Source organism: Lynx canadensis, chromosome B2 (assembly GCF_007474595.2).
Source record: "Lynx canadensis isolate LIC74 chromosome B2, mLynCan4.pri.v2, whole genome shotgun sequence".
Taxonomy (NCBI): domain Eukaryota; kingdom Metazoa; phylum Chordata; class Mammalia; order Carnivora; family Felidae; genus Lynx; species Lynx canadensis.
In genome coordinates, this window is record NC_044307.1 from 115,559,699 (window position 1) to 115,580,345 (window position 20,647).

Sequence of the window (20,647 nt, forward strand, 5' to 3'; positions counted from 1 at the left end):
TAAAAATATAGATGCAGTAACACTGGTAACTGAGGTTAACAGTCAAACATTTTCCAGAACCTGAGAAAAATTTCCTTCAACAGTAGCATCAGTGGAATTCAACAAAGAAACATAATGTATCTATGTGTAATCTTTACTGTCTGAAACAGAACTGGAAATGCAGACCAATCAAAACCAAACATCCCTGTTTCTTAAAAGGTTAAACACAAGTTTGCCATATGACTCAGCAATTCCACTTTCAGGTATATACCCAAGAGGAATGAAAACTTGTATTCACATAAGGATATACACAAGAATATTCTAGAAGCATTATTCATAATAGCTCAACCCAAATGTGCACCTACTGGTGAATGGATAAATAAAATATGGTGTCCATACAATACAATACTATTCAGCCAATTTTTTAAAAAAGGAATGGTACATCTGGGTGGCTCAGTCAGTTAAGCGTCTGACTCTTGGTTTCTGCTCAGGTCATGATCTCACAGTTTTGAGTTCGAGCCCTGCATCAGGCTCTGTGCTGATAGTGCGGAGCTGCTTGTGATTCTCTGTCTCCCTCTCCCTCTGCCCTTACCTTTCTCTCTGTCTCACACCCTCTGTCTCTCCCTCAAAGTAAGTAAATAAACTTTAAAAAGTAAAGAGGAATGAACTACTGATACATGATATGACATGGATGAATCTCAAAAACATTACGTGAAGTGAAAGCCAGATGTAATAGGCATATATTGTATGATTCCATTTATATGAAATGTCTAGAAAGGGCAAATCAATAGATACAGGAAGCAGATTCATGGTTGTCTGGAGTCGCAAGAGGGAGGGAAGGATGGGGTTTAACAGTAAGTGGGTATGAGAGATATTATGAGGTAATGAAAATGTTCTAAAACTAATTTATTGTAGTAATTGCATGCCTTGGAAAATTTACTTAAAGATCACTGAATTGCATAGTTGGAATTGTTTGATTATATGACATGTAAAAGACATGATTATATGATGCCTCAAAAAAGTTATTAAAAAACAGACAACTAGCCAGCCAGCACTTCTATATCCCAACCCTACTTGCCCCAGCACATGCATAGATATTGCATAGGTACTGCTTTATCATGTATCTGGAGAAAGAGCTCGGCTCATTTGCAATCAGCAGCTCTCAGGCTGTTAAAACTGCAATACTCCAATACTCTAGCAGGGAAAGAGCTAGATGATTAATTGGGCAATGAATCATTAGATATATTTTTTCTTTTTTAAAAAAAAAAATAATGTTTATTTTTTTTTTTTGAGAGAGAGACAGAGTGCGAGTGGGGGAGATGCAGAGAGACAGGGAGACACAGAACCTGAAGCAGGCTCCAGGCTCCAAGCTGTCAGCACAGAGCCCAACTCGGGGCTCGAACTCATGGACCAAGAGGTCATGACCTGAGCTGAGGTCAGCCGCCCAACCAACTGAGCCACCCAGGCGCCCCAGATATATTCTTTTCCTACTCAGGGCTTCACGGGTAGAAACACAGGCAGAAAAGCCTTGGGAACACCCAAATTGGGGTTTGTTATTTTTCACATACTACAGGTAAGAAAAGAACAACTACAAGACGCTTCAAATTTTTCTAAGATTGAAATTTTCCTCATAACATGCCTGAGCGCTACAGTAGTAGAATTTCTCATATTCCTTCAGAAAAGGCCAGAACTAGATAGATGTCTACCAGCCATCGGACTTTGGGTTAGGGCTGTGCATATCAAGTTGTGCTATAGCTCTGGGTCTGAAAGTGAGCAGTGAGAGGAACGAAGCAAAAATTGCACAGTGAGTATCTGGAGCCAACACTGAATTTACAAAGAAAGTTTGACATTCAACGATATTTTCTAAAAGGAAAAAGAAGTGGACAAAGAGATAAAAGTGCATTGGACAAAGGCATTTCAGTGGAGAAAGGATCTTTCAACAAACGGTGCCGGGGCGATTGGAGATCCGCATGCAAAAAGATGAATTCAGATGCCTAACTCACACCATACACAAGAGTTAACTCAAAATGGATCATAGGCCTGAATGTAATAGCCAAAAGTAGTAAAACTCTTAGAAAAACAGTAGTCATTTTCCTGCAGGTTAGACAGAGATTTCTTAGATATAACATGAAAAGCATAAATGATATAAGAAAAACATTCATAAGTTGGACTTCATCAAAATAAAAACCTTTTGCACTGTAGATGGCATCATAAAGAAAGTGAAAAGACAAGCGACACAGAAAACATTGCAAATCACACATCTGATAAAAGACTTGTATCCAGAATATATGAAGTTTATATTAAAGCTCAAGAATAAGTAGACAAACAATCCAACTAAAATGAACCAAAAATTGAATGGATATTACACAAAAGATGATACATGAATGGAACATAAGCACAGGAAAAGATGTTCAACATTATTAGAGAAACACAAATTTAAGCCACAATGACATGCCACGTAAATAAACCTCAAAAGAAGAGCTGTAATAAAAAAGATAGACAATAAGAGTTGGCCAGGGTGTTGACAAATTGAACCCTCCTCCTTTGCTGGTAAGAATGTAAAATGATGCAGCCACTTTGGAAAACAGTTTGGCAGTTTCTTTAAAAAGTTAAGCGTAACTGCATCGTATGACCCATAAATTCTCTTAGATACCTACCCAAGAGAAACCAAAACACAGGTCCACACAAAACTTTTATGTGAATGTTCACAGTAGCATTATTTATAAAAATGGGGGGAAGAAACTAATGTCCATCGACTGATGAATGGATAAACAAAATGTGGTGTATGTATACATGTATATTCAAATATTATTTGGAAATAAAAAAGGAATAAAGTACTGATATACATTACAAGGTATGTGTAAGCCTAAAACACATTAGGCTAAGTGAAAGAAGCCAGATGCAAAAGGCCAAAACTTGTATGATTACAGTTGTATGAAATATTCATAGAATACAAGGCTATACATTTAGAAAACAGATTAGTGCTTGATTGCGGTTAGGAGTGAGAACAGGAGGTGACTGCAAGTGAGCACTATAGATCTTTTTGGGAGCAATAGAAATGTTCTAAAATTGTATTATGGAGATGGTTCCACAACCCTGCACATTTGCTAAAAAGCATTAAATTCTATACCTAAAATGAATTTATGGTATGTAAATTACATTTCAATAAAGCTGTATACAATAAAATATATTGGGAAAGGTAAGAGAAAGGTATTCAGTTAAAGAGAAAGGGGGGAAAAACCCAAAAAGTATATGTCAAAAAACTACTCTGGAAAACAGAAGATAGCTTTAGGAATATTGTATCCTTAATAAGATAATGAACATGGCCTCTATAAACTAAAAGTAGAAGATGATAGGGGAGATTAAGATCTGAAAAATAGGAAGGTGTTTGGAATAAGAAACCTCACAGAGAACACTCAGCTTCAATGCAAGAATCAAATTTTGCACTGGAGTCTTCAAACAGCATGACTGACATACCAGAAAATAAACTCCCTGATACTGAGAACAAACTTGAGAAATTGTCCAAGGACACAGGTTAAAAGGACAAAAAGAAGGTGAATGGATGAGAAGATAGTCATAAGGGGCACAAAGTGAAGAAAATGTGAAGGAGAGAAAATGGAGTATGTGTGATTGACAAGCCTATACTACACGAACGCTCCTCTGAGATAATTAATAAATGTTAATTTTCAGATTAAAGAGTCCACAAAGACCATCACCTAGATATGTCCCGGCAATAATTTTGAACTGGTTATTCTCCTTAGCTATCCAGACTCATTCTTGCCCCTTCTCTGTCCTGCTCTGTGCTTCAGGAGGCTGCCCTCTGCATATATTTCTGCCCAGGCTCTCTTCCCTGCCACATGCCTTCTGGTTGAGTTTGGCCAATAGAAGGCACTGGCAGAAATGCTGAGCAATGAGGGTAGGAGGAGAGATAGTTCACAGTATCTCTCCTCACTCCCTCACTTTGTCAACACCATATCTTGCTGAGAACCCTCCAGAGGACAACTCCCACCGGGTAGCCCCTCCTCCACAGTTCCAGCTTACGCCAGCCCCTGTAACATCATTTCCTTGGCAGCATTTTTATATCTAGAGGTGGTGATGGTTTCTATGTGTTGCCAGTCTTCTCTGAATGCCTCACCAGCCCAAATTAAGAGCATGTTCCCTTAATCCTGCCCACACCACTGTGAGTAATCTTATTTACATGATCCATCTACTGGAGGATCCTGATTGATAGAAAGGGTAAAGACAAAATATCCATAAATATGTAGAGAGGAAACAATCTGATCCACAAAGGAATCAAAGTCAGACTAGTCTCATATTTCTTCACTCCAAAACAAATGCCAGAAGATAATGGAGCAGAGTGTATGATGTGAAAAGAAAAAATTTTGACTCAGTAATGCCATCTTGTCATTCCTGTGTGAGGTCAAAAGTACAAAGGCTCTTTTCAAAAGTACAAAAACTCAGAAAAAGTATAACCTCTACAAACTTTTCCTGTTTAAAAAAAAATTCAAGATCATTACCTAATCAATTAAAGATTATTTAAAACTGAGGTTTCAGAAATTTAGTTGTAGTTTAAAATCATTGATAGTTAAGTATTGAAACTGAATGTATATTGTTTGAATTACATATGAAGCAAAAGACATTCTTTAAATTCAAACTATATACTGTAACAATAAATAATAGTAACAATCTTATCTTATAATCCTATGTTAACAAAGATCAGACAGTAATCCAAGGGGTTGGGCTAACTGAAATAACTCTTAATTCCTTATTTTATTCTTGATTTTAGTAGTTGAGAAAATTGAGAATCATACATGTATTACCAAAAAACAAAAACAAAAACAAAAACAAAAACAAAAAAACCTCAAAAAACCCTTAGGGTTAATACTAGTGGAAGTAATAACAGAATAACTACCTTCCAAATCATTGTAGAACATAATTATTCTATTTTAAATGTAGCCATGTCTCTAAAGAAATGAACCTGAAAGCTGTATTTTATCCTTGAAAAACAATACTTTACATAAAACAGATCCTCTTGAATACACACAGGTGGCTACCATTTGATAAAGTTCAATGAAAATCTTTTCTTCTATATGCGAGGGCGTGGTGAATACAACCACATACCAACATATTAGCCACTCATTATGCACTTGAATACAATAATCAATTGGGCTGTCTAGTTATTTCTGCTATTATTCAAGGTTGCTGGCCAATGTAATGGTAAGAATGCTTACTTTGTGAAGGAAAGAAAAAATAATGTAGTTAATTTTATTAACCACTTACCACCATGATTAATTGGCTAGACAAATTGGAAATAACTGAGCTAGCCAGCAGATGAATATAGAATACTTTGAATTTTTAATTTTAAGCAGTTCTGAGTTGAATCACGCTGAATATAAATGACCCCATTAAGTGAAATATATAAGCATAAAATGGAAAATGTCAGGAGAGAAGCTAAATGACATCTTTAAATGTCATCTTCAAATGTCATTTACCATCTGGATAAAGATCAGTTTAACTGACCCTGAAATGTAAAAATGGAATTAGAATGGAGACATCAAATAAGTGATTGTATTTCCATTAAAATGCAATGAAGTCTAAAATCTTCAAGATATAACTGAATTTTCAATTTGGAAAATACTTCCTAATATACAGCAAAATTGCATGGTATATTTACTCCAATGTAACACAAGTATTGGAAAACAAAGGAACCGAGTAAATTCTAATTTAAGGGCTAAAGATGAGCTCCTCTGACAGCAATCATATCTTTCTAAACACCTCTTCTCTTGGCCAAGCATTTACAGTTTTTGTATCTATAGCAGTCTTTGTGTGTGAATTAAATAGAAATACAGTTCTTAAATTCAGAGAGCATAGAATTTAGCTGTGGAGTCACTAAAACACACAAAGCAATCTAAAGTATCTTGAACCTGAATACAATAGCCCTCCTCTCTCTGCTAAGATGTTTCTCTGTAAGAAAAATATTTATAGAGCAGCAAAGGTAGGAGAGGCATTTATCCAGACAAATCAGTGGTCAGTCCCGTTGGCGAGTGCAGGGGCAGACAGTGTAACTGCATTGTTTGCACCTCCCTTGAGACCTCTGTAAATGTAAGGTCCTGGATGGTGAAGCAGTAAGGACTAAGGACATGTCTTGTGGAAGACAGAACAGGATACATAGAAGTTAGAATGGCTCTACAGTGAAGTGACCTATAAAGAGGAACTTCATGGTCATACACATTCATGGGGAAAGAGAAAGGAAAAGTGTTTCTAAGCCCACTGTAAAAGAATTAGACTCCTGGGTAAATCCAAAATTTCACTCTCATGGATTTAAACATTCTCTCGCAGAGTTAAGTTTTAATCAGCTCATCTAGAACTATATGATAACAAGAACGTCTGACGTCCACACGACCTTACGGTTTATAAAGCACGGCACACATATTATCTTCTGTTGTCCTTGTGAATGGGTTGCCTAGGGAAAATATTTATTTTCCTTTAAGAGGTGATTAAATTGAGAGTCAGCTATTAAGTGACTTATCTGAAATAACACACGTATTAAGTCTATAAAAAGAAAAGACAGCATCAACAGACCTGAAAACACATTTTTTAGACCTATGGTCCCAGTTTCTTTGTTCTCTCCAAAGACTTCCTTTCTTTCGGATAAAATAGAGTTTCCCTTTAGATACCTTGGAAGTCCTTGCTCCATGCATTTTCTAAATGTGTGCTAGAGATTCAGGACTTGGAGATTCTAGGAGAATTGAGGTCTCTAAAGAAGGCATGTCATTTGTGGGTCAGGAAGATAGAAGTGGCTACGCGGAGGGGACTCTGAGTCCCAATAGTGCAGTTGTGCAGCACTGGCCGATGGAGACCATGGGCTTGGAGGCAGGGGGATCAGTATGGACCGTGCCAGCTTACTAGTGCCATTAGCCTTGTTGAGCTTTGAGTGTTTATCTCTAAAATGAAACTATTAGCAACATAACTATACCTACAATATCTGGCACAGTGATTGGCACTCATCAATGGTAGCGGCAGCCCTGGGGTAATTTTCCTTAGTTCTCCAGTCAAATTAACTGCTAAATTGACTATCCCAACACTGAAGATTTAAAGCAAATGGTTTGGGAATGACAAGACCTGCAGCCTTCTCTTACTCTCTAAAGCGGCATTTCATATTGTCTCACCAAAGGATACAGAAGTCAGATGCAGAGCTGAGGTCTAGGGTGTCAGAGTTGTCCTGTCGTTTTTGAGCCCCTGTACTCATTCCCCATCCTGAGAAGCCTATAAGACCTTGTTTTAGGGAAGACTTGTTGTTTCTGGGAATTTCTGGGGTTTGGGAGAAGCATGGTAGAGGACTAGAAGTTTCTAAGAGATACCAGTATCAAGAGATCTCTAGATCTGGAAGCAGGGTGAGCTGGAGCTCCTTTGTAGGGTGTTTGTATTATACTAAGCCCCACAAAAAAAGCCTTGTTTCTGAGCCATAGTTCTTGTTCTCTCCACAAAACACCTCTCCTAACTACATTCTCTCATTCAAAATTATTTAGTGCTTATCAACTTTGTGTCAACAATTTCTGGTTGTTGTGGACACTATGATGAGTAAGACAAGATTCGGTTCTTACTCCCAAGGGATTTGCAGTCTAGAGTGGGAAAAAGATATATAAAAATTAAATATGGAATAACAGTTGTTATAGTATTACAGAAGAATGTGGTCTGATTACATGCCAGGTACTGAAGTGGATGTTGAGGGTGCCACAGTGAACAAAACAGGTGTTGGCCTCATCTACTTATAAGAGTTTCCCCTTCTGAGATCACAAACATCAAAGTATTCAGTACAGTAATGCATATGTGTAAATATTGTCAAAGTACACCTTCTATAAGTAATTAACTTCAGGTAGAGACTACCCTCATAGTTACACTGTTATCTTGTTATACGTAATATATATACACACTCAATAAATGTTTGGTAAGTTAAAGTCACATCAAAGGTTTGCTGAGACAGACAGCAGACGCTATTTTCTCCACCACTAGAAGCACAGCCCTTATCAGGCAGCCAAGGTTGCGGGGAGTGGTAGGGAATAGTGTTAACCACAGCCCCCAAAACTATAGGCATCATGGGAACCAGTTAGGTCACAGCTACACACATCAGAGTCCCGTAAGGAAAAGACTAGGTTGTTTAATGGGGATCCGTTCTACATGAGGGTTTTGTCTGTCACACACATACAAAGGCCTAACGATCTCAAAGAGTTTTTTTATTATGTTTTTGGAAACATAAAGACTTTCACCTTCAGAAAAATCATATTATTTCAATAATAGCAAAATAAAAACGTTTGGATTTTCACTGATGACAGTACTCATTTAGTACAAAGTCTGTGTAATGCAACACCCTGATATCTGTATCTTTGTATCCTCTGTGGTGTCTGTAGGCCATACTACAGTGGGTAATACGTTACTATTCAATAAATATCTGTTGGTTGAATAAATGAAAGAAAAGAATTATAGTAATAAAATAATAGTAGTGAAACAGACTGGCATACCTGGCTATAAATAAAACTTACGGGGAGAACAGAGATGAGTAAATGACAAATCAGAAAATGACATTTTCACAGGAGCCTTTGAGAGTATTTAGTTTAACTTCAACATTTATGAAAAAAGAAACTGAAACCTATAAATTTCAAGATATTTGCTCAAAGTCACAGGGTATGGGAAGTGGGCTTCAAAGTCAGTTTCTAGATTTCATGACATATGTGCTTTCTAACAAGCCACACTCAAATTCACAGCTAATGACAAGATGTCTAAATTTTATTTTCTGCAAAACTATAATTCTTAGTTTATTGATTCTATAAATGAAAATTGACAGTTGTTATGAAGGCTCAGCCATCCACTGGTTGTCCTGTGAGGTCTGTTTATGATTAATTTTGTTCATGATTGCTCTGAAGACCTGCTATGAAGCTTGGTATTGCCTCCATGTCCAGTCACAGTTAGGAAAGAATTACTTTCAATATCTCTCTCCCTGCCTTGATTGCTCTTAAAGTCAGAGCTGTTTCCCAGCAATGCATACCTCTTGGAGTAAGTGTTTCCTCATCTTCCCAGAATTCTTACTTGACCAAAATTTTAAACCCTGATTGCAACAGTTATGATTTTTTGAGAACCATTTCAAATTCGTTTTTAAGGTAGGTGGGAGAAAGAAGTCAGAGAGGTAAACAACTCTTTAATACCTGTGTAGGTAAAGTAGCCCCATGGAGATATTTAAACATACATAAGCTGCTCATCTCTTACACGCAGATCACTCAAAGTCCAGCCTAGAGCCCCAGGATCCCTGTTAAACTGGCAGAGTCCACGGCTGGAGACTTAGCTCTCATCAATATGGTTTATCAGCAAATGCAACAAACATTTCAACATGCATTTATTGAACATTTTCTGTGAAGCCATGTCATTGCAAACATTGAAATTAATAGATATTTGAAATGGGAACCTAATATGTAACCAAAAGGAGATACCTAATTAGGTAAGATTTATATTCATACAGTGCCCTACTGTTTCAAGAATATGAAGTGCAAAATTCCAGCCAACACACAAACTGGCTGTAGGAAGAACCTTTACTTTCCAAGCTTTGAAACGAAACCCTTGTGCTCTGCACATAAATATACAGAAATCTGAAGTTTACAATAAAAGTTCTGTATGTTTCACAAAATACTCCACCAACATTGATTTTCTCATCTGTGTATACTACTTTGCTTTTGCTGGGAGCCTGGCATCTGGGTGAGAGAAAAGAGCCATTTACATAGGACCGAGTCCTGGGAATCACTTCACTGTGCATACAGCTGCATATGCAATTTCATGAAAAAAAAAATCCAACAGAGTTTATGAGTCCTAAATAAAAACAACTTTGAAAATACAGTCATGACATACAGTAACCTGGAAAACAAACTTTCCTCTGTTTACCTGGCATATTATTTTTTGCTTTTAATTTAGTCTGTATTATTCATTCCTGTATTATTCAACAAACTACCACCTCTGAAAAGATGTGACTAAAGTAATAGTGTTTAATTGATACATTTAAAAATATTTATGGTAATTTCATTTAAAAAGGTCAATGACTGTTCTTCTATTTTTCAAATTATAACTCACAGAACCAGGGGAAAAATATTTGAATGCCAAAGAAATTCCCCCTTAAAGGGCTGCGTCTTTGCTGATTTATCACCCAGCTTTTTTTTTTTTTTGCTCTTTATAACTTATATAAACATGCCCTATCAAAACCAAGTAAAGTTATACTCAATTCATTATTTTATATAAGAAAATAAATAGGCAATGGTAAATGTGCAAGACAAGCATTTGTTTATTAAAGTGTTCTGTCCGTAAAGAGAGTCTGAGCAGACATATTCTTTTCAAAGAGAGAGAGAGAGAGAGAGAGAGACAGAGAGAGAGAGAGAGAAGCAGAGAGGCTACTGTTGAAATTTATGGTACCAATTATTTTTGTGTTCTAGAATGAGAGTTCATTGTAATAGGTAGGATATATTAACCAAGTGCACAGAAAATAAACGTCCCAAGATAGATAGTGCTATTGCAGTAGGCAAGTTAAGAGCCCTCTAGAGCAAATACCAGGAAAAGTTAAGAAGATTATTTTAAGACTTGCATGAGGTTAAGGGACAAAACATTACAAAGAGTGTAGATTCTTAAAGTAAAAAGATCAAATAAACATTTGTCATCATTATCTCAGTTAGTCTTTCTTCCTTTCCATCTTCAAAGGTCTCTACTGGTTATTTTTTCCCTCAAATGTCTGTTATCAATGCTTTTCCAAGTGTCAGATCTTAAAGGTGATGTGAGAAGACCCCTCCCTTCTGAAGAGAATAGTGTTTCAAAGCTCTCAAAGCAAAGTTTCTTCCTACAGCAGAAGGACTTCATGAAGGACAGTGACCTCCCATTAACTGTAGCAGAGACCCATGCCACACAGAGCTTTCTCCATATCCTTCCTCACTTTATGCTATTTGTACATTAACCTGTCCAGGAATTCAAACTGCAAGCTATTCATAATTTCCATGAAAATACTTTTGCAAAAACCAGTCTCTGAGTGTTTGTGATGCTGAAAGACCATCATTTTTGCCAGGTTATATAAAAGAAAGGCATTTTTCTACTGCCAGAAAGCATAGAGCTAGTAGCAATCAATGTTTTGTAATCGGATGAAAATACCATTAAGATTCTAAGGCAGCATCCTAAGAGGTCCCTCTTGTTTGCAGCTGGCAGACAACCAACTGTTTCAATACAAGCAATGAGTTGCAGTAGACTCAACTAATTATGTCTATCCTGCCTCTACACAACTCTTCTTACCCCCCAGTGCCTACTCCATACTCTCAGAGGAAGAAGATAAGCAGATGGATGTGAGCAGGTGCACAAGACCTTGTGCAACCACTAGCCTTGAGAGCAATTGGTCAAAACCCTTGAAGCCAATTAAACTCTTAGTAAATGGTTTCCAAACTCCAGCAGATGGCCTATTGGTCCCAGTTGCGCAGTTCAACATCTATATGACTCCATATAAGAAACTAAAAACTGGGAGTTAGAGGATTGCTTCTCTCAAGTATATCCTACTTACCATTTTCTAATTTACTCCATAACTTTTGTCTTTTCTTCATAATGCAAAGCTTGGCCTGATTCTATTTTCTCCACTGATTAGAATGCCACAAAGGGATGACAGTCGTGTGGTTAACCCTATCCAAGGACTTGAATATGTTTTCATTTTACAACCAAGGAAGCAGATGATTAACTGAAGCTGTCACAGTTATATGAGGCCAAGTTAGGCTTCAAACTCACACCTCCTACCCCACAAAGTGAGCCACTTATTACTGAAACTCAGTTTCAATATTCATCTTCTTGGCAGATAACAAAGTTACCATTACAAACATCTCATTTTAATGAAACATTTTTGATTTCCAAATAAAACTACCTTTTCTATTCCTGACACTTTTCTAGACACTATGAATGTCAACCTCAGATAAATGATTACAGAACTTTCCTGCCAGGATACTTTCCATTTTTCCTTTATTACATTTAGAATCCCCCAGATATTTATCTTCCACTCTCTTGTCCTTCCTCTCTATTTCTATGTTTTCCTGACTGCCACCCACCTTCTCAAGCTGGGAATGCTAGTTTAGAGCCCATCTTTTTAATAAAAGGAATATATGTTCCTACATTCCTTATACTTTTATTGTTGTAGTTTCCAATTAGGGATTGGAGTTTGGCTTTTATAACTCCAAGAGAATGTGAGTTTCCTTTTTGGCATGAACTTATACCCACATTGCTTGGTGCTGTAAGACTGTTTTCCCAAATCAGAGTTAGAGCCCTGAAGGAGGAAATAGTTATAGGGAAGAGCGTAGGGAACAGAATCAAGGAAATGTATTTTTATAATGATTTTCCTGAGGACATTCTCAGGTTCCAGCCCTTCTCCTTGGTAGCCAGATTATTTTGGCTTTATTTACAATGGAAGAGGTCCCATGTGTCTGGCTAATGGACAGCAGTCTATAGGCATTTCCCCCTTTTCTGGAAACAGAATAAAATCAGAAAGCTCTTATACCATTCTGAAATCCAACTTTCCAGATCTTCACTAAAAAACATTTACATGATATCAAATCACAAAGTATTTCTCTTTTATACTTAGTAATCAAATGAAGTTTGTTCTGACTTGAAGCCTAATGGAACTGACAATGAACTTTCTCTTTGCTTTCCTATAAGAAGAAAGAACTTTCTCTTTCCTTTGTTTAATTGCTATGGTTGAATTGTATCTCCTCAATTCACATGCTGAAGCTGTAACCCTAAGTATATCAGAATGTGACCTTATTTGGAGATAGGGTTTTACAGAAGCAATCAATCTACAATGTACAACCTAAAATTAGGTAGGCCATAATCTACAATGACTGGCGTCCAGAAAAGGGGAAATTTGGACATGGATATAGGGAGAATGCAGTGTGAACATAAAGATGACCATCTACAAGGAGACAGGCCTGGAACAGATCCTTTCCACACAGCCTTCAGAAGGAGTAAACCCTACCTACACCTTGATTTTGGACTTTCAGCTTCCAAAACAGTGAGGAAAACAAATTTCTATTGTTTATACCACACAACGTGTCATGGTGTTTTTTTACAGTAGCCCTAGCAAACTCACATAGTCACCTACTTCATTTTTTTTTCCTGCAAATTAAACTTTCATTTTTTGACACACTTCAACTCTACATTATTGTTTAAGAAACATATACTTGTACATATATAATTTCATATTTGATCTCTTAACTTCAGGGGAAAAAAATCTATGCTACTCTTTAAAGATAATGTCCTGGATTTGATGATAAAAGTCATGATAGCTTCAGGAGATGTTGAGAATCATTAAAACAACATTTTACAACTGAATAAACTGAGGCAAGTTAGAAACCTTTTAAAATCGCCCCATTGGTTATTGGTGAAGATAGTCACATGGCTCCCAGCTTCCATATTGGAGAATACAGCCATCCTTAGGCATTAACCAAGAATTATATATCATTAAAATAGTTTTTCCCTAATTTGTCATGTTAAAAAATGTTTAAAATCATGATAATATAACAACAAGTAGAAACTTAGATCACAAAATAGTTTACACCACTGAAACCATCTTCTAAAAATTCCTGACATATTTTATTTAAGTTTATGTCTTTAGAGAGAGAGATGGGGAAGGAAGGGGTAGTGAGAGAGGGAGAGAGAGAATCTCAAGCAGGCTTCTCACTGTCAGCACAGAGTCCGACTCAGGACTTGATCCCACAAACCTGCGAGATCATGGCTTTGGCCAAGATGATCAAGAGTATGTCATTTAACCGACTGAGCCATGCAGGCATGCCCTTGACACCTTAAGCAGACTTGATTATTTTCACTGTTACATGGTAAATATATATTTATACCATTTTGACATAAGCATAGCAATGAAAGGTGCAATATCTCATTTAGTCCATGGAAAGATTCAGATTTTCATTTAAATTCTTCACAGTTAAGCAGAGGAAAATGTCCAGAGGACCACATGTGTATCAGCTAATGCTCAATAATAGCTTCCACAAATGCACTGCATTCTCAGACGGTTTTCAAATAATATTATTTTAATTCAAATTGCTACTAATCACAAAGCTAATTACTTCTTGATAAATCTTTTCTGTGTCTTTTCTCCTCCGATTTATTTCCTTTGATACTAGTTTTGTTCTAGTAGAGAAGATCTAGGAGAAATATGGTAGAAACTTCAAACACCTAATGTGGAAGAGAACTCTTGACTCTTCTATACCAAAGAGAAACAACTAAGATGAATTGGCTAATGTTACAATGAAATAGATTTCAACTCAAAACAAAGAAAACCTTTAAACAGAGATACACTGTGACAGAATTGGATACTGCAAAAGATCTTAAAGGTTAGTCGCAAGAGATGTTTTAAGCATTAGATCATTTGGGGGCTTTGTTATAAAGAGGATTGAAGCAATGATTTGACTCAATTCGATTCAATGGTTTTTTATGGTCTTTTTACCCCAAAAGTCTGTGGTTCTATGAACTCATTAATAATCACAGGACCAGTTCTTCCTCTCAACTAACACAAGTCTTAGTCCTTCATACTTTTGACATCCTGCGTGTCTGGTATAGCTGTGTAACTTCTTTAACACAAATTTGGATGACAGGATGAAACCTCAGTCAGAGCTCATATATTTTACACAAGAGGCAGGCCTGAGGTCAGTTTTCCTTTGCTGATTATTAATTAGTATGAAATCATGTATCTGTTAGCATATTGGGTGAGAACAATGAACTGTTCTATAATCATTAAAAAACAGAATTATTTTAACAGTCATTTTAGTCCTGGGGATTCTTTTGTAAAGAACTACAGATACATGGGGGCACCTGGGTGGCTCAGTTGGTTAGGCGTCCCACTCTTGATTTTGGTTCAGGTCATGATCTCATGGATCCTTCCCCCTCCCCTGCTCACATTTTCTCTCTCCCCCTCTCAAAATAAATAAATAAACTTAAAAAAAAAGCTAAATATATATGTTGCATACCATGAGATAATCAAATACTAACCTCCTTCATTTTTTCCAGTTCATTCTGTAAAGCTTGTTTTGCAATCTCAACTTCTATAAGCTGTTGCCTCAGTTTTTCGTTTTCATCTTCTGTTGTGGTTCGCTTTTCTTCTACATTTTCCAATTCATGGTGAAGTCTCACAGATACATCCTTTGCAACCTAAATTGAAGAGTTTTAACAATAAAATATAGTTAAAGACAGTACAATAAGTGAGCTAAACTTATACTCACATTAAAAGTACTAAAAGCCAATACACAAATAGTTCCTATACTATACCAGGCATCTTTCCAGATGCTTTACATATAAGTCATTCACATATATAAATTATTTAACCCTCACAACAATCCCATGAGATAAGTACTATTATTATTCCTATTTCACAGGTGAGGAAAGTGAGTCTCAGAGATGTGAAGTAATACGCTCAAGGTCACACAGCTAACAAGTGGTCAAGTAGTCTGGCTCTCCACTCTGTTTCCTCAACCTCTACACTACACCATGGTAATAGATGTTCAATCGTGCTTTATCATGTGTATAGAAATTTCACATATCTCCTCTAATTCTACAACAAAACAAGATGTTTCCATTATCACTCATTTTAAATACTAGAAAATGGGGGTGCCTGGGTGGCTTAGTCAGTTAAGTGTCTGACTTCAGCTCAAGTCATGATCTCGCAGTCCCTGAGTTTGAGCCCCGAGTGGAGGGCTCTGGGCTGACAGCTCAGAGTCTGGAGCCTGCTTTGGATCCCGTGTATTCCTCTCTCTCTGCACCTCCCCTGCTCTTTCACTCTCTCTCAAAGATGAGTAAACAGTAAGGAGTTTTTTTTTAAAAACTAGAAAACAAAGTTTTCTAGTGGGAGTGGGACCTGAATTTTAATCCTATAATGTCAGGTGCTTACTTTTAAGAAATATGTCAGTCCTTGAGATTAAGTTTTTGTTTTTGTTTTTTGATTACAGTGTACCTTTTTGCCTTTTGTTTTGAGATTATCTTGGAAATTCAGGGTTTGGAACAAAACTCTATGGTGTAGTATGATGTAGTGGCTCAGGACATAGACTGTGGTTTTATACTGGGTGAGGAGACAGCTTGGCCACCTACTAGCCTATATCCGTGGGTAGGGACTGGGCACTTATAACCTCTGTAAAAGGTTCAGCTACCGTATAAGATGATGATAGGATTAGTAATCCTAACCTCATGGGTGCTTTTTTTTTTTTTTTTGTAAATCTTGAGCTAACATTTAGATAGATAACTAATGTTAATATATATAACAATGCTTCCCACCGTGCTTGGGACATAGTGAGCACTCAACAAATGATAGGAAAAGAAAAAGAAAAAACAAAAAGAAATAATACAATGACTTTCATTAAATGTTTTCTCACATCTTTCTTTAAAACATAGGAAAATTACATTTGATTTTTATATATTGATGAGGTTAACATAATTAAAATTATGTTTGGTGGTCCAAGGTTATGAAGATAACATTGGGTTTGCATTGTCAATGGATCTGCCTACAGTCAAACTGAACTGAACAGACCTCATCTACTTACAAAACTTATTTCAAGGTTAAAATTTCTCCACTGGGGGAAATTCTAAAGGAACAACTTCACATTAAAAACGAGGTTCTTTCACTTACTGCACTCTTTACTTCTCCAAAAGGGGCTGCAAGTGGGACAGATTTCTTTTCAGGGAGTTAGCAAAGTGGTGAGTACAGAAAGGAAGGAGGTTAGGGAGACTTGCGGAGAGAGACCTTAACTCCGATATCGTCCCAATGCTGTTCCTATTCTGGGCTTTAATTCCTCTCTCCGCAGGAGTCTACATCCCGCTGCTCTCGATTTCACCTGGCCTTTACTTGGAAGACAGCCTCTGGAGGCCAGGTCGACGCCAGAGCCTGCGCTCTGCCACACCCGCGTTTCTGCTGGGGGGGGGGGGGGGCGGGGAGGGGAGACGCCCTCTGCCACCGTCTCTGGAAGAGTCGCCGGGACTCCCTAGAAAGCTCCCAGAGCTCGCTCTCCGCGAGGCACTCCACACACCCTAAACCCCTCAGACCCACTGGTCTGTTCTTTCCCTTCCCCTGCCCGGAACCTGATACTTTGTGGTCAGCGCTGCGAAACTCCGTGTCTTTGCCAATGACCACTGAAGGCCTTTCATAGCAAAGAGGTCCCCACTTGCTGCCCCTACCCCGTGCCTCCCAGCCCCAGCGCTGCAGACCTTGAGGTCCTGCTCCAGGCTGCGCAACAGCTCCCCGTCGATTTCCCCTGTCTGTGCGTAGCGGAGTCTTTTGCGCTCGGCTTTGCGGAGGCGGTACTGCAGGATCCGGCAGTTTTTGTTGGCTCTCTCCAACTCGTGGCGCATTTCCTGCAGTTGACAGGCATCCTCCTCGAAGAAAGTGTCCCTCATCTCGTCCATCTCTGTCCTCAGCTCATCAATCTCGTTCTGAAGCGGTGACAGGCCGCGGGTCAAAATTAACCTCTCCCCCCGGCACTCGGACATGTAAAGTGTACACCCCATGCCAACTCCAAATTCTCCGTTTTATTGCCCCCTCTCCATAAGACAGGAGTGACAGAGCTGCATGAAGAAGAAACTGTAAAAACGGGCCTTCTTTGGGCCTTCCCCAGCTCTCCTACTCAACCTCTCTCCATGAAAAAGTGGGACAACCCATGATAATTAGAGAAACGAAGGACCAAATTTGGATTTAAATTAAACCTAAGGCTACTGATCTTCGGCTGCTTTAAATCTGGAAAAGGCCTAGGAACCCCCTCCTCTCATTTCCTGTTCCCTTCCCTCTTTAAGGCTGCTCCCTAACATGTTAACAGCCTCTCACCCTCGCGAGACACGCCCTAATCCTCCAAAGCCCGCACCTCCCCTCCCCCAGCCGGGTTCCCCCACCCTTCTCACCTTGAGAGTCTCGTTTTCCTCTCGGAGCTTCTCCATTTCCTCTTGCATTTCTTCCTGCTCCTGGAGCTGCTGCGGGTGCGGCTGCGACGAAGGAGGCGCCGCCGCCTGCATGCCCCCTCCAGTTGCGCTGCCCTCTGCGCTCTGCTGGGGGCCCTCCGCTGCCGCCGCCATTGGGGAGACGGAAGGGACTGCAAGAGGCTCGCAAATGGCAGGGGCGCCAGAGACCGGGGAGCCGCGGGTGCTGCTGCCGCCGTTCTTAGTGTGCATCTGAGCCGCGGCTGCCGCCGCTGCCGCCCGCTCTTTCTTGAGGTGGAACTGGATGAGCTCAGACTGCAGACATCCTTCCTTCCAGTAGCTCCCTCCGCCACCGCTGCCACCCCCCACAACACCGCTTCCGGAGTTTCTGCTGCCGGGGCCTAGGGTTTTGCCCGCAGAGGAGGATGGTGAAGGGGAGGCCCCCTCCCCGCCGCTGCCGCCCCTCTGCTGAGCTCGTACGCCTTTCCCTCGCCAGCCCCTGGGCGGCGGCGGCGGCGGCGGCTGCGGAGCGCCCCCCTCCCTTTCCCCGGAGCCGCTGCCGGCTCCTCCTCCTTCCCCACCCCCTCCTCCTCCTTCCCCTAGCGGAGGGGGTTCCCCGAGTTTAGCGGACACGGGCTCTAGCTCCCGGGGAGGCTCCTCCGTCGGGCCAGGCCTCCTGCCGCCCACCGGGGCCAGGGTCGCCGCGGGGGCCGCTTCAGCACCAGCCGCGAGATGGACAGCTCCCGGCACGGCCCCTTTGGGCGCCAGGGGCGCAGCCTTCTCCGCCCCGCCTCCGCCTCCGCGGGCGCTGGCCGGAGGCACCGAGCGGCTCCCGGTCTTGTTGCCTTGCTGCTGCTGCTGCAGCTGCTGCAGTCGAACAGAATTGAGTTTAGTGCCGGTCCCCACGGGGGACCGGGTGGTCGTAGTTGTCTGCCGGACCGAATTGTCCCTTAGTCTAGCAGGTGATTGTGCACGCTGCTGCTTTCTGCTGCTGCCCTCTGGGTGCAGGCGAGCCTCAGTGGCAGAGGTGGCGGCAGAAGCTGTAGCTGTGGCAGGGGCAGCGCCCCCCGTCGGTGGCTGACTCATGGCGGTCTAGGAAGAATCTATCAGATGAGATTTAGAATGGTCCATCACCAGATCATTCTCATTCTCTTCCCTCCTCAAGTCCTCCAACCTTCCTTTCTAATCTGGGGTAGAAACAAAAGAAGGGAAGCACACAACATGTCTGCATTGTTACAGAGCAAAGGGTGATTTCCCTAGAAAAGAGAAGTCCTAGAAAATAATGAGATTTTAAAAGCACTTAATAGAAACCCCGACTTCAGAAATAGGTGCAGAATTGTCAATTCTCATTTTGCCCAGGGAGGCGCCATCTCCATTTAATTCCATCTCAGTAAAATGGTGACGATCTGAAAGCAGCTTAATGTAACATTCTCATGGTTGCAGGTTCTGGCAACGCTGAGATATGGATCAGAAAGGAATTGGTAGGAAGGGAGATTTAGGGGAGAAAAAGGTTAGGGGATAAAGTCAGGCAAAAGCTTCAGAAGGAAAAGGAGGTGTCCACATGTTAAAGGTGAATCCCCTTTTTTAACTTTGGATTTCCTCCTCATTCAATCTGTATTTTAAAGCCTAGTTTAGTAGAAAATGTTTTATTTAATTATTATTCTCAATTAGGGGAAAAGGGTCATGATGTAGGCTTCTAGAGAAAATTTTCCGTGGATATGTGGTACTTTTCTCAGACACCTTTAACTCTTCATGTTGTTCTTGGTTAGAGAAATGCACCCATTTTCCTTTAGACTAGAGCTAAAATAAAAGTAATGAATGACTTTAAATCAACTTCAGTTTCAAGAAAGTAATGGCATTGAGAATCACCTATATGGTGTAGTTATTAGTACCCCTAAAGGCATTCTTCTTTAAGCTTTGGCAAATAATTAAAAAATATATATACTTTTGGAAAGGTTCATTGGTGGCTCTGCACAATTTCTTAAATTATAGGTGATGACATCTATATTTATCCAAATTTTATAGTTTTTGTGAGTCATTTTGGTTTTAAGTGTAATTGCTAAATAGAAAATATTTTCATTCTTAAGCATCTTATTACATGTTATATATCATAGATAAAGTTGTACTTTTAAAGTGCCCAGTTCCTTCTATGGAGACAAATTCTGAGACAGAATGACCCTGCACCCCAGAAACCTGGTGCATCCTCACTCATGGTGGTAAGATAAACCCTTATTGTATATTTTTTTTACAAGATAAATCCATCACTGGCTTTTAAAATCCGGAAAATAGCAAGCCATTGCTTTATGAGGTTCTTCTCCCTAGTGATCCATCTACCTAGTTAGTCAGTTTGGTGCTTTTTCCTTAGAAATACCGTCTCTCTCTAACACACTGAAAAGAGTATGACTAGGCAGAAAGTTCTGCTTTAAAAAATTCCTCCGATGAGGAGAGGAGATGCTTGCCAGTTACTTTACTAGCATTATTCCTGTCATGGCCTATTTTAAGTATCATAACTTAGTCAACATGCATCAATTCCTCATTTTATGAAGAAATATTACTGGAAGTTTCCTTCTCCACCTGTCTTTCTTTTTCAGGGTCTCCTTCCAACTCAATTTGAAAAATAATAGTGAATAAAGAAGACATTAGGGGGAGAAAAGTTATCCACCAACTTATTTTCTATATGTTCTCTGGAGCCTCATGCTCCTAGAATGTCTGG

The 20,647-nt window shown here is 39.6% G+C and overlaps 1 protein-coding gene across 2 annotated transcripts in view; it reads right to left on the reverse strand.

Annotated features, from left to right (window-relative positions):
• Window positions 1–19,147, reverse strand: part of SOGA3 (SOGA family member 3) — a 61,553-nt gene extending 42,406 nt beyond the window's left edge. For both annotated transcript variants that reach the window (XM_032593240.1, XM_032593239.1), the window contains exons 1-3: window positions 17,920–19,147; window positions 17,233–17,457; window positions 15,031–15,189 (exon numbers count right to left, since the gene is read on the reverse strand). In XM_032593240.1, the coding sequence (XP_032449131.1) occupies window positions 15,031–15,189; window positions 17,233–17,457; window positions 17,920–19,020 (1,485 nt within the window). In that variant the 5' untranslated portion in view covers window positions 19,021–19,147. The remainder of the gene's footprint in view (window positions 1–15,030; window positions 15,190–17,232; window positions 17,458–17,919) is intronic.
• Between the last annotated feature and the right edge of the window lie 1,500 nt (window positions 19,148–20,647).